Source organism: Cotesia typhae, unplaced genomic scaffold (assembly GCF_013202065.1).
Source record: "Cotesia typhae breed Kobodo isofemale line unplaced genomic scaffold, CoteBio_Ctyphae scaffold_13, whole genome shotgun sequence".
In the NCBI taxonomy this organism is placed as follows: domain Eukaryota; kingdom Metazoa; phylum Arthropoda; class Insecta; order Hymenoptera; family Braconidae; genus Cotesia; species Cotesia typhae.
The window spans coordinates 4,695,981-4,711,178 of NW_027423774.1; the positions used below are offsets into that span (position 1 = coordinate 4,695,981).

Consider the following 15,198-nt stretch of genomic DNA (forward strand, 5'->3'; position numbering starts at 1 on the left):
TTATTATTATTATTATTATTTTTCCAAGTTTTGCAAAAAATTCGATTCAATTTAAATTTAAATTAAATATTAATCACTTAAATCTAATTTTCTTTTTAGATTTATTTAAATTAGCGTAAAAATTGTATTATTAACATATTTTACTTGACATCTAAATTTAATATGTACATCATTCGTCGTATTAAAATTTCTTCTAAGACAAACTTTAAAAAATCCGAAAACTTCAATTATAAGTTATTGCTGTGTTGTAAAATAGGACAGCTGAAATCTCAAAAATTTTATTTAATTCATTTCTTTCCTGTAATTCAATCTTCATTTAAATTTTCATAACAAATAATATTTTTTATCCAACAACTTTCAAACAATAAATATTTATTATTTCTGTGCTATAAATATTTGAAGTACATATTATCGTACACAAAGAAGTTCATTGTATTGAATTATATATTGTACTCCAAGAATTTAAGCATCGTATCATAGTATTGAATTTTGATCATCTAGTCCTATCCAGTTCAAGTGTAAGTTCGCTTGATCTATTATTTTTCAGGTTAGAATTTTTCTATTCAATTTCGGTGTTGATTTTATTGAGAAATTTTCTTTGAAATTCGAGATCAAGAGGGGTTTTTTTTTTTTTTTTTTTTTTTTTTTTTAAGGTCAGATAAATTTCTTTGCTGTCAGCAACTTTAATAAAATGAAAATTTAATTTATTTTCTTCAATACAATGTTGATTATTTATTTTTTTTCTTACAAATAAGATGCTGGCTCGTTGAATCAAATATTATTTTACTCAGAAGTAAATTTACGGTCATATATATCTTTTTATTTTTATTAAAAATATTTTATAATTATAAAACTCAATTAAAAAAAATTTTTTTTTATTTATAATTTATAAAGAACGATTGTAAATTTTAGATATTAATTAATATAAGTCATTATAATTTTTTAAACTAAGTAGAATATCAAAATAATAATAACTTTATTTTTAATCAATTAAAATCTACTTATAAAAAACAAGATTTATTAAAACCATTGCAATGAATAATTAAAACCCAACGGAAGCCGTCAAAACTTATAACAACAAAAATCCTCTCCCTACTAAAATAATAATCACAAAAAATCAACAAATTAAAAACAAACTACTCATGAACTTTTCTATTATTCGAGATTATTGATCGCGAATAATGACCTAGATCCATCATTGATATTTTTTTTTTTTTTTACAATTTGCTTCTGTTTGTAATTAATTATCGCGCATTTATGCTATCAGCTTGATACATAATTATTTTTAATTGACTACAAAGCAGAGACCTATTGCAAAATTCATTGACATATCAAATTTACTTGGTAAAAAAAAATTCTCACTTTAAATTGATAGAAGAGTTAATTTAAACCTTAAAATTATCGTAATTAAATTTAAAAAAAAAAAAAATTGATTGTATTAAAAGATGCAAAAATTTTTCGTTTTTTTTTCTTTAATCTATTTATTTATTTATTTATTTATTTATTTTCTTATTTATTTGTTTTAATAAAAAATTTTTTTTCAATTAATAAAATAAAACTTTAAATTATTTATTTATTTATGCCAAAGCCTGATGGCCAAATATCTAAGTAAAAATAATAAATACATTTAATTACAAATTTAAAAATGTTAAAATTAATAAAAATAATTTTACAATTATTATAATCACTCTGATTGCAATTATCTAAAATAATTATGATTATAATTTCTCTTACAATCTCATAAAAATTTATAAACTCTATTTATACATCTAGATTGAACAAATAGTCGAAAAATTTTATTCTTAAAACTTACCCCTTATTTTTCTTTAAAAAAAAATTTTTTATTTCAATTTAATTAATTTTTATTGCAAATATTTGACTTTACTCAATAAGAATATTATTTTTTTTGTTTTAAACTAAACTCTCCCTACAAAGTAGTTAAAATCAATAAAAATATACATTCACCGACAAAAGTAACCATATTCTCCGCTAATACTACTGACTACTAACCCAGTAACTCCTAAAATCCGTAAACAAGAGTTGAAATAGCACACACTACAAGCGGTCGTGCCAAAAATAATTTTTACCACTTGCAAAATTAATTTATCAGTAAAAAAAAAAAAAAAATAAATACAGAGACTAGACCGGCTGCAAAAAGATTAGCGTGGAAAAAAATGTTCCAAAGGACAGAAGGATACACACACATCCTTGCAATAAAATGTAAAATTTTTTACTTTATATTTAGTATATAATATATTTGATCGGAGATTATATTAAAGCAGAAAGGAACATGTGGTAAGTAGAGTATTATATTCATTTATGCGCGTATCCTTATGAATTTAGTTTAACAGTAGCGCACGCTGTTGCATTATACTTGGCTGTATAAATCCTACACAACTACTTATAAAATATAGACAAATTCTTTTGTACGTACACACATTTACATTACACTAGACACTTACAATGAGTATGTTAGGGCATGAGTGTGTGTGTACGCGGTTATTGTAAGTAAGGGTTCCGAGGGGATATTCAGGCCTCGAAGCGTAGCATTGTTAACTGAAATCTAACTTTCATTCAAGTTACACACGTGTGTTGTCAGTGTCAGTGGATAGACCTCCGCTTCTTTTCTTCCACGTGCATTTTTTAACAGTTATTTTATTAATTTTTGTCCCTTAGAATTTTCAAAAAAAAGTATTTCATTAAATTTATTCAATTTTATGGAAAAATAACGAAAAAATTCCGAGTTTTTGTACCGAAAAAAAAATTGTATCGCTTTAAATTTGTGAAAAAAAAAATATTTCATTAAATTTATTGAATTTTTCGGAAAAAATTCCGAGTTTTTGTACCGAAAAAAAATTGCACAGCTTTAAATTTGTGAAAAAAAAAAAAATTGGTTTTTTGGATTGATGTGAAGATAAAAATAAATAAATAAATCAATTAAGTGGATTGTTTTATTAAAAGCTCAATTACGGAGTGATAAATAAAAATGTTACCGAGGGTATCAAATTTATGATTAAACATTGATGGTTATTTTTAGTGGAGCAATTTGTTGGGTAAATATATATTTTTTTTTAAATTACTACGAGTATTTTTAGTGATGAAATTTTTTGAAGTGAAAATTTTGAATTTGTTAGTTTAAATTTGAATTTAATTGTCGTAGATTGCGGACGAGATAAAAGTGGATTTACATAATACATAATTGATAACCCAAGCTTAAATTTGACGGCGGAACGATGTTCTTTGATGCAAATTACTGATCCCAGTGTAATTATTGTAATTGTATTCGTATCGGGCGTAAGCGATAATAATTTTATAATTGACAGGCCCACGCTCTATTTATCTTTTAATTGTTTCAAGGTAAAGATGCGCCAGTTTATTGCTCGAGAAAATGGGCTGTTAAAAATATTCAAATAATTTTTTTTAATCGGAAATAATTCAACCTTCCACTAGAAAATTTTGAGTAAGGAAGTTGATTCAGTTTTTTGGAAAATTTAATTTTTACTTGAATAATTTACGTGAAATTTATTTTTGTACGTTTTTATTCAAATTTTTTTTTTCAATTTTTTTCGATAAATTAATTAAAAAAAAAATTTTTTTTTTCAGTTTTGGATGTTAAAAATAATTTTATGACTTTGACTTGTTTTTTTAAATAAAATATGCGATGCTAGAATATTAAAAACACTGAATTGTACTAAAAAAATTATGGTTTTATATTTTTTTTTAAATAATTTGGAGTTTTATTTAATGTAACACTTCCAAAGTAAATATAATATAAAGTTTGAAATGGAAAAATAAAATATGTGGTATTTTCACTGCATAGTTTAAATATATAAAATAATATTTACCGATCCATTCCACTGTTAGGTCATTTACCTTACTCGTCAGAAATTAATTAAAAATAATTTTCATTTATTGTTATTTATTTTTTTTTTTAAATAAAATTATTCCGATAATTTTAATAAATTTAAAAAAAAATTTTTAAACAGCCACATTTTAATTTTTAATTAATTAAAAAAAAAATAATTTTTAATTAATTAAAAATTATAATGATAAATTTTTTAATGTTAAGATTGATTTTTGAATGACTAATTTTTAATTTAAAAATTTTAGTAAAAGAATTAAATTATTAAAAAAAAAAAAATTTCCAAGTATATTTTTTTAATCTTAGATTGTTGACTAAAATTCAAAAAAATAAAAAAAAAACCTAAAAATGCCTTACGAAGAAAACGGTAGCACAGAAATAACGATGGAGGATGTGGAATTGAGTCCACTGCAACGGCGAACGCGGTTCCACGTGAACAGGGTAGATAGCTTGGAAGGACGTACCAGCCTTTTGGGTGAGCAGGAGACAAGAAAATCATTAAGACACATGACACGCGAGGCATTGCCGCGGCTGGATAATTATAGAAATATTTTGAGTATTCAGGCGGCACACAGACCTACTCTTGATGAACTTCATAACCCCAGTCTTGGGAGCAAGGTAAAAAAGCTTACTATTTTTCTCTAGATTAGATACTAATTAAATCACCGACCTTAGAGCATTCTCAAGAAGAGATAAACGATGACTCGGATAATAATTTACAGGTCAATATGAAGACCTCCGAGTTATTGAATCAGCTGTGTGGTACTTGTTATATTTTATGAGAGGAATATTTTTAGATTAAACTGTAATGATAAAAATATTTCATATATAACTTCTTTATAAATTCTAGAAGCTTACGTCCGAAAAATGCGAGATATGATAAAATTGATAAAGACCTTTTTTGTAAAAAATTTAATTATAAATTTTTTGTACACGAAAATATGACCACAACAGTTAAAACCGACTCTAAATAATAATTAAATAAAGAAAAAATGACCAACGGCTTAAAATTACCATTTCAAACAGTAAAATCGTGATTTTAATAATTACTATGAAATATTTATCATTTAAATGCTACAATTTATTCTTAAAATGGAATAAATTACTATTTCAAACAGTAATATTCCCTAAAATGTTAAAGTATAATAATTAAGAATTTTGACTTTGTATTTTATACTTTTTACATATCATGCGATCATTTTTTAGGTACAAAATGATAAATATCAGTTACTTTAATAAAGACTTAAGAATATTTTATAGATAAAATTTATCCTAAATATTTTCAAGTCTTTATTAATATTCTAAACCAGGATCGATATTTTTACAGGCGTGCTAATTTCTATTTACAAATCAATTTTAAATTTGGATTAATCTCAAAACTAATTCATATTTGTGTCAAAATATGAATTTCAATCTTAAATTCATTTTGAATCAGAATTTTTTTGCACGGAGAATTCTCCTTCTCTTCATAGTATGGATTAAATATTGATATGGCAATTTTTACTGTTTGAAATTATAAAAATTAACCATTAATTTTGATCAGAAATTAAAGTTTAAACTTTTGAAAATAACATTTTTTATTGCTCCAAAAATTTTAAGACTTTAAATTTTGAATTATGGCTAAACAGTAAAATTTGAAAAAATCAATAGAAATTTTTTTTATAGAAAATTTTATTTTAAACAAAAAAGGTTCTTTACATTTTTTTTTTATCTTTAATATTTCATTCATAAATTCAAAATTAAACTTTAAAAAATAATATTGTTTGATTACTCTAAAAATTTTATGACTTTAAATTTTAAAATGTAACTAAATGGTAAAAATTACAAGGACTTTCTTGTAAAAAATTTAATTACCTAAAAACAAAAGGTCCGTTATGAATTTTTCGTATCTTTAATTCTTTCCTGACAATTTAAATTTAAAAAATTTTATCACAAAAATTCAAATATTTGTATAATCGTAATTTATGTATGAGATTCCATTATCAAATAACGGCGCCGCTGCTTGTTATTACCTCGAAAAGTCTAAAATAAATTGGACAATTTATACTTTACAAGATAGAGCCTATTTATAGTTTTACACGAGCATAAGTTTCATGTTATGACTTCCGATTAAAAAATTATTTTTGTCTATTCTTAGTCCATTGATCGTGAACTTGAATCGTCATTAAAACAACTTGTAAATGAGTTTAAAATAATGCTTCTGCTGGGGGAGCGTAAAAGCTCTATATATGCTAGTTGAATCGTTTGTACAGTTGTCTAGAATAAAATCACTATTTATATAATATGTATACGAAAACTGACGTGAATATGAGTAAAAATTTATTATTTTTTAATGATTCAAGTGCCTCTTGATTCTGTGAATCGTTTAATGAGCTCATGGAAATCAATTGAGTGAGATAACATAAAAAGCGACCTTGACATTTTAGTAGTAATACATTTTTTTTTTTTTTTTTTTTTTTTTTTTACGTAAATTGCTTCATAAGTTATTATAATAGCATTTGAATAAAATTAACTGGATGAAATTATGAGGATTCGAGAGATTTAAGTTCCGGTAACTATTTAATTCTCTAAGGATTCCGGGTTTAAAAAAATCTTCTTAGGTTCTTAACTCTAATCCACTGATGAATTTATATTTTTATTTTTAATTTTTTACTGTTAAAAATCTATCAAATTTTTAAGAATAAAATTTTTTTATTTAAAAAATTTTTAAAGGGTCCTGCAACAAGCACACTGCCGTTTACTCACGTAAAAGAACCTGAAACAGGTATAAAATTCGGATGGATACAAGGCGTATTAATGAGATGTCTTCTAAATATTTGGGGTGTTATGTTATTTCTACGGCTATCTTGGGTCGTCGCACAAGCTGGAGTTGGTATGCATTTTATTTACAAGGAATATTCATTTAATTAAAGTTCAAAGCGCTGTGTAATGATGCAACTATGTTTCTCTGTTATTTAAGAGAATTCTATGCTGCTTTGCGTTTGATTAAAATTCAAATTATTTATAAATTATTCAGAAGATTCTAGAATTTTTTTATAGTGATCTCTTTTACATTTGAAATATTTTAATTTTTTGATAAAAATAATTATTTTTACGGTAATGTTGAATAAATGAAAAAGAAGTTTAATAAATTATCTCTCTTATAATTTATTTGTCAAAAAATCTTAAAAATTGTGATATGTAAATTCATTTCGACTACGTTAAAGCAATTAATTTTATTTAATTTAGAATTTCTGAAGAAAATAAGATAATCTTTATAAAAATTTTATTCAATGTTCCAAAGTTTTTATTAATTTTTTTTTCACTTAAAATTTTCCTACAAAAAAAAATGAATAATAATAACTAGCAACCTTACAGTCACTATGTGACTGCCATTACTTGTTAACTTTAAATAAATTGAATTTTACTTTATTATATAATGATTTTTGTTAAATTGCACTATACTTTCTTAAATAATGACGTTTTTAAAGAAATAAGCTCATTCCGATGTTACACTCATCGAGACCTTTCATTTGAGTACCCACATGCATTCTGATATATTTTTCATATATACATATATATAAATATATAAAATATATAAAAAATTGATGTGTATACTTAAATGAAAGGTCTTGATGAGTGTAATGTCGGGGTGGGCTTATATCTTTAAAAATGTCAATAGTTCACAAGATACAGGGTCATTTCTTAATTATATATCTAGAGATCGAGCATTCTTCTTATTTTTTTAATAATATAGATAATTAAAAAAAAAAAAAAATTTTTTTTCAGGCCAAGCAGTCCTCTTAATTCTTACAACAACAGTAGTGACAACAATAACGTCACTATCAATGTCTGCAATAAGCACCAACGGTCTAATAAAAGGAGGTAAAAACCAAATAACATCAACAATAACAATAATAAAAATTAATTAACTAATAAAATTGTAGGTGGCACATATTACATGATCTCACGATCTCTTGGTCCAGAATTCGGTGGATCAATTGGTTTAATTTTCTCCCTGGCTAATGCAGTGGCCTGCTCGATGTACGTCGTCGGTTTTTGTGAAAGCTTACAAGATCTTTTGAGATCTTTCGGGCTCTGTATCTACGATTGCGCCCACTATGACGTCAGAATAATAGGTTATTTTATTTTTATTGGGTACTTGGATTAATAAAGCAAAATAAAAAATAAATAAATTATTATTGAGGCTGCAAGTGGTCTGGTCTAGTCCCCACAGTAGTTACTTATATGTCTAAGAAATTAAATTAATTAAATTGATCAAGCTTCGGGAATAATTTTTTTAGATAGATAAAAGTATTTTTTTTTTAGGCTGCATTACAATTTGTGTACTCCTTGCCATAGTAATGATAGGAATGGAGTGGGAGGCAAAAGCACAAATTGGTTTACTTATTATTTTACTTATTGCTCTCGGCGATTTCATTATTGGCACGTTTGTTGGACCCAAAAATAATGAAGAATATGCCAAAGGCTTCATTGGATATAATGGTGAATTTATTTATTATTATTAAATGAAGAATTTTATTGTGTAACTTTAAGTAATTTTGTTAATTTTCCAGCTGAATTGTTCCGAGAAAATTTTGCACCGGACTATAGAGAGTATGATGGAATTTCACACAATTTTTTTTCAGTCCTGGCTATTTTTTTTCCAGCAGCGACTGGAATTCTTGCTGGTGCTAATATTTCTGGCGATTTGAAAGTAATTTAATTTTTTTTTTATATTAAGTAAATTTTGGTTTTTGGGAATTTTCTATTGAAATGGAATTGTCAAATTTTTTATTTTGCGTTATCAATTAAATACCAAAAAGGCGTATCTTAAATTATATGCTTTTTTGGTTCCGCAGAGCTAAAAGAACGTTTAAAAAAATTTTTTTTAATTTTAAAATTAATGAAAGAAAGTTTGTACTATGTAAATCTGTGGGAAAAGTAGAAAAAAAATTTCTTGAACCTAAAAGGGTGTATAAAAAAATTAGGAAAACGATTGACCCAAAAGGCCATCTTCGAGCTCAAAAATATAATTTTTATGTGTTATTTTGAGCTATCTGAGCTTCAATAGTAAGCTATTTTATGATTTTTGAGCTTTTCGAGCGGAATAATCAGGGAAGCTTCTTAGGACCTCAAAATTTTCAATTTTCTCAGCAGAAAGTTAAAAATTTGTTGTTATTTTTCGAATCTTTGTTTAAAAAATAAAAAATTTTGAACTTATGGCTTAAAAAAAAAATAAACAATTTTCAAAAATTAGAAAAATCAATAAATCAATTTTCTTATTTTTTCTGTTAATTTAAACATTATACATATTTTTAAGTTGATTAAAAAAAATTCTGATACAGATCTAATAAAATAAATTTTCAGGATCCCCAAAAAGCGATACCAAAAGGAACTATCCTAGCAATATTGCTAACAACAATATCATACTTATTGATGGCAGCAATGGTCGGCGGGAGCGTATTAAGACAAGCGTCAGGAAACGTATCCGACTTGCTAATAATGTCTAATCAAACAGAGATCCTGCTAAATAGTACAAACATTTTATTTAACTCTTCTCTACGCCTAGAAGACATAAATAGAATTAACAATAATAATAGCATAAGTAATTACTCAATTGATAATTTAAACGGCACCGACAGACTGTGGAGCAATTACGGCACGGTATTTAAGTGCGCCGACACAAACACTTGTAAATACGGTTCTCACAACAGTTTCCAAGTTATCGAACTAGTTTCGGTGTTTGGTCCAATTATTTACGCCGGATGTTTTGCCGCGACTTTGTCCAGTGCTTTGGCATCTTTGGTGTCCGCTCCAAAGGTGTTTCAAGCTCTTTGCCAAGATCGTTTGTATCCAGGAATTGCCTGGTTTAGCGGCAAAAATGGGAAAGAACCGATTCGTGGTTATTTTTTGACCTTTTTTATCGCCGTAGGATTTATTTTGATCGGTAATTTTTATTATAAAATTTAAATTGAGAAAAAAAATTAAAAAAAAAAAAAATTATTTTTGAGAAATTTTAAACAATTTTATTTCTTAAAAATGTTTAAAATTTCAACAAATTAATTTTTTGTCACAAAAATATCCACATGGAAAAAAGTAAACTGTAATAAACAATAGTCGATTTGTAAAATTTTATATTTTTGCCACCCCGATGTCCGCTTTACAGTTTGAAACTATAAAAATTAGCCAGAATCTGAGTGAATTTTACAGTTTCCTTTTTTCAGTGGATTTTTTTCAAAACAAATTTTTTCTCTCAGTGTAATTATTTATTATTATTAGAAATTTCTCTATTATGATTATAAATAAATTTTTCAGGTAATTTAAACTCGATAGCACCCTTGATATCAAACTTTTTCCTAGCAGCGTATACACTCGTTAATTTCAGCACCTTCCACGCATCATTGGCTAAGCCAATCGGTTGGAGACCGACTTTTAAAGTATGATTTATAATTAATAATATTTTAAAGTTTCAAATGTTATAAAACTTTATTATTTCTTCTTGAGAAGTTTAGTCAGAAGTTAACTTGGAACAATATTTTAAATTTTTACTCTGTAAATATTAATAAGCAATCTACTTTTTATTTTTTTTTATATCAAGAACGTAAAAAATTTTTAGAGTATAATAAAAAGTAATAGAGAAGATAATAATAAAAGTGTTGTTTAACTTCAAAAAGTTGTGATTTTAATAATTTTTTTTTTGTTTTTTTTTTTTTTTTCTAGTACTACAATATGTGGTTGAGTCTTACTGGAGCAATTTTGTGCGTCTTAGTGATGTTCCTTATATCATGGTCTACGGCACTATTGACTCTTGGTTTTGTTATGGCTCTTTATTTAGTTGTTTCTTACAGAAAACCAGGTTTGTTTTTTTCAAAACTTAAATTAATAGACAAAAAAATTTTTTTTTGTTCTTTTTTTTTTTTTTTAATAAATTATTTTACACTGTAAAAATTTGTAACAGATGTAAATTGGGGATCAACTACTCAAGCACAAACTTACAACAATGCACTGAACGCAGTCCAACAATTGGACCGAGTTGAGGAGCATGTTAAAAATTACCGGCCTCAAATTTTGGTACTTAGTGGTAATCCGAGTGCTAGGTCAATATTAATTGATTTTGCTCATTATATTACCAAAAAACAAAGTCTTCTAATTTGTGGTGATATTGTTGAGGTAAGAAAGTAAAATTAATAAATCGTATTATTTACTAAATTAAAAAAAAAAATTAATTTGAATCAAAAGATTTTTTCAAAATTATTCACTTGATTTAAATTAATTTTTTTTTTCTGTAAAAAAAATATAAATTATTCTATTATTTTTGGATCAATTCTTTACAGAGTTCTTTAAGTCATAAGACGCGTAGTGCGCTGATGAGCAAATTTTCCTACTGGTTAAAGAACAACAAAATAAAAGGCTTCTATACGGTGGTAGACGGGGTTAACTTTCAGGAGGGAGCTACGTCACTTATTCAAACTTGCGGGCTAGGAAAATTAAGGCCTAATATCTTGTTGATGGGGTACAAACAAGATTGGGCTGTTTGCTGTGAAAATGATCTTAATATGTACTTTAATGTGATGCAGTAAGTATTTTTTACTCGAACCAGTAAATTTTTTTTACTCGAAAAAAAAATTATTTAATCAAAAAAAAAAATTATTTTTCCTGAATAAATTTTTTTTTAATTTTTGCTTTATGATCTTTTTATATTTTTGATTACAATACATTCATATATAAATTTTCAAATTAATACTGCTTTAATAGGATCAATTACCAATTATTTAATAGACAAACAAGACGGACAAAAATTTTAGAACCAAAAAAAATATTTAAAAATCTTTCAAAAAATTAATTGTTACCAAAAAAATATTTAAAAATCTTCCAAAAAATTTATTGTTACCAAAAAATATATAAAATCATGAAAATTCATATATTTAAGGAGTCACTGGAGACAAATTTTTACTTATTCTCTCAATTGTATACACAGAAAAAAAATTTTTGAACCAAGAAAATAATTTAAAAATTTTTTTCTTTTCAATCAAGACAGAAATTTATTTTTAATTCAAGTAAAATTTATTTAAAACAAGAAAAATTTCTAAATTTAAGAATTTTTCTACTCAAATAAAGAAGATAAAATTTTTCAAAGTTATTTATTTGATTCAAATTAATTTTTTTTCTGTGTAATAAAATAATTAATTAATTATTTTAACTACAAGTTATTTTTCAGCAAAGCTTTAGATATGCATGTAGCAGTGGCTATTTTACGTATAAATGAGGGTTTTGACAACAGCGAAGCCTTGAACGACTCATCGGAAAATTACAAAAAGAGTTCTATCACTATCCGAGGAAACCAAAGTTTTTCTCAGCTCAGCCAAGGTTTAAAAAAAAGAAGCATTTAATTTTTATTAAAAAAATTAATCGATGATGTCTTGAAATTTTGAATTATTTACAGCCAGCAGTAGCTCAGACGTGTCGATGCCCAGCAGTCCGACCCTAAGAAGGTCAGAAGTAAGCAACAACCCAGATGCATCGGTGAGCGAAGAGCGCCCAGAGAATAGATCAAACAACATTTCTATAATATCCAAAGACATACTGACTTCGATAACTAAATTCAGGAGAAAACAAAAGAAAAGCACCATTGACGTCTGGTGGCTCTACGACGATGGGGGATTGACCTTGCTATTGCCTTATATTATAAGCACAAGACGTCATTGGTCGAATTGTAAATTAAGGGTATTTGCGCTGGCTAACAGACACTCTGAATTGGAATACGAGCAGCGAAAGTACGCAGTCAATATTTATTTATTTTATTAGATTACATAAAAAAATTTTTTTTTTTTTTTTGAGTATATTAATTTTCTGGATAAAATTATTTTCAGTATGGCGAGTTTACTCTCCAAATTCCGAATTGATTATTCAGATCTTAAAGTTATTTCTAATATTTCGAAGCCTGCTGATCAAAAAACTAAAAATTTCTTTGATTTACTGATTGCTGATTATCAGAATAGATCTAGATCTTCTGACAACGGTAACTATTTATTATTATTTTTTTTTTATTTTTTATTATTCTAATAAGTACACTGATGAATATGGAAATATGAAGAGAAGTTTGTCAAGTCCTTTTTTCGCGTAGTAGTCAGGAAGGATCGATAAGAACTTGAAGGTATTTTTATGTCGCTGATAGCTGGAGGCATTTATTAAAAATTCATTACATAAGTATCTTTTATCTTAGCGCTTTTAAGAGATCAGTTTAAATTGTAACAAACTTTCAATTTTTTTTTTCAAAGTATTAAGAATTTTCTAAAGCTCATGAAAAAAAGAGACAAGTTTAAAGTTAAAGTTCAAAATTGTAAAATAAATTAAGTTGATAAATATTGTTAAAAAGTTTTTAATTTATCGATTTTGTTTTTTTGATTATAAATTTTAAACAAAAAAATCTTCATATTAACTCTTAAAAATTTACTTTTTCAAAGATAGAAGCTCATCCCGATGTTACACTCATCGAGAGCTTTCATTTGAGTACCCACATTTATTTTGATATATTTTTCATATATACATATATATAATATATATAAATATATGAAAAATTGATGTGGGTACTCAAATGAAAGGTCTTGATGAGTGTTATGTCGGGGTGAGCTTATATCTTTAAAAATGTCAATATTTCACAAGATACAAGGTAATTTCTTTATTATGTACCTAAAAATAGAGCATTTTTGAAAACAGCCTAAATAATTATTAAAAGATGAAATATTTATAAAAACTAGTAATTTTTAATTAATTTTCAAAAGAAACAAAATTTCTATGCAATGTAATTATAAGAATTTATTTTTAAAATTTGAAGCATAATAAAACAAACTTTTGATATTTAAAGCAAAAAAAAGCTAATATAAAAAACTAAATAAAAAATTGTAATTTGAATTTAAATTTCATCCACGGAGCTTGCGTTAGATTTATCAAAGCTCCGTGATTTTATGCATTGCTAAATACCACGTGACTGCGGTTATCTTTTACCGCGGTGCAGTTATATTACTGCCAATCCCTACTCTGGATCCCTAATATGTGAATACATTGCTGTCTTTTATCTTCTTTTTTCCTACTCCGTTTCTTTATCTAGTAAATTCTAACTGCATCGCCGGGCACTGGTGTGCTCTGTACTCTAAGTCGTAAACTAACTAATCTAGCGGGTTGATTTAAAAAACTTTCAAGCTGATGTTCAAAAAAAATTTTTTGTATAATTTTGAAAATTTTTATTTAAAATTTTTCACTTCGAGATTCAAAATTTTGTTAAAAAAAATTTTTTAACATTAGTTTAAAAAATTTTATCTTAATAAAATAAATTAAATTAATTTTTGAAAATATTTCAGGGTCAAAAATTACAGAATCAGAAATTTTGGCCATGAACGAAAAAACAAACCGACATTTACGGTTGCGTGAATTACTTATTGAAAATTCAATGGACTCAAACCTCATTGTTATGTAAGCAATCATTACCGACTTATTTATTTATTTTTTTTTTTTTGTAAAAAAATTTAATACAAAATATAAACAATTTTTCGTTTATTCAGGACTTTGCCAATGCCAAGAAAAGGTGCAGTGTCAGCACCACTGTACATGGCCTGGTTGGAAACCTTAACGCGAGATATGCCGCCGTTCTTATTAGTACGTGGAAATCACACGTCTGTTCTTACATTTTACTCATAAAATTTTATTTATTTATTATTTTTTTTCTTAATAAATTTACTCTAAAATTTAATTAATCAGTTGATAATTTAAATATTAAATTTACGAATAAAATTATTGTAATAATTATAAATAAAATATTTTTTTAATAATAAAATATATTTTGAACAAATATCTTTTTTTCTATTCATTTTTTTTTCCTAGAAAAGTATTATTCAAATTTATTTAGCGAAAAATAATATTAGTGCTGCATCTCAATGTCAAGATACATGAGGTATAGACGATAATATATTTTATTCATGACTCTGAGACAGCTTATTGATCAGTTGTTTAAATAATTAATGCCGAGATACTGAAAGTAATTACGCTGTGAGCTTAGGCTTCTAGTTTTTACACTTATTGATCACAATGTTTTTTAATTTTTCTAATTAATCAATTCTTTATTTTTAATATAATTACTTTATAAAATGTTCTGGTGCAATTGCACCGCTTTAAAATTTTCTTTTTTCAGAAAGGAATAAATAAAAATTTTTAAAAATAAAATGAAATATTAAGGAGCCATTCTAGCTTGAAAAATGGCAAATATTAATTTTTTTTTTTTTTTTCAATTTATAAATTTTATTATTTAATATATTTTTATCTAAAAATTGCATCATTATATTGCATGAAAATAAATGAAA

At 25.5% G+C, this 15,198-nt stretch overlaps 1 protein-coding gene across 1 annotated transcript; it reads left to right on the forward strand.

The window, feature by feature from the left end:
* The first annotated feature begins 2,385 nt into the window (after window positions 1–2,385).
* Ncc69 (sodium chloride cotransporter 69) lies at window positions 2,386–14,684 on the forward strand. The gene is made up of 18 exons (XM_074254234.1): window positions 2,386–3,053; window positions 3,161–3,460; window positions 4,169–4,480; window positions 6,575–6,734; window positions 7,631–7,726; window positions 7,789–7,980; window positions 8,171–8,347; window positions 8,419–8,558; window positions 9,212–9,791; window positions 10,160–10,281; window positions 10,565–10,700; window positions 10,803–11,014; window positions 11,179–11,420; window positions 12,063–12,211; window positions 12,288–12,618; window positions 12,715–12,863; window positions 14,203–14,314; window positions 14,404–14,684. The coding sequence occupies exons 3-18, from the start codon at window positions 4,211–4,213 to the stop codon at window positions 14,537–14,539; spliced, it is 3,204 nt and encodes a 1,067-aa protein (XP_074110335.1). The 5' UTR covers window positions 2,386–3,053; window positions 3,161–3,460; window positions 4,169–4,210; the 3' UTR covers window positions 14,540–14,684.
* The last annotated feature ends 514 nt before the right edge of the window (window positions 14,685–15,198 follow it).

What these genes read in the sequence shown, in the direction of transcription:
- Ncc69 (XM_074254234.1), top strand. Translation starts at nt 4,211, where the DNA reads ATGCCTTACGAAGAAAACGGTAGCACAGAAATAACGATGGAGGATGTG. An exon ending in GTTGGAGACCGACTTTTAAA is followed by an intron (nt 10,282 to 10,564) that starts GTATGATTTATA and finishes TTTTTTTTCTAG; the next exon opens with TACTACAATATGTGGTTGAG. An exon ending in TTTGTGGTGATATTGTTGAG is followed by an intron (nt 11,015 to 11,178) that starts GTAAGAAAGTAA and finishes AATTCTTTACAG; the next exon opens with AGTTCTTTAAGTCATAAGAC.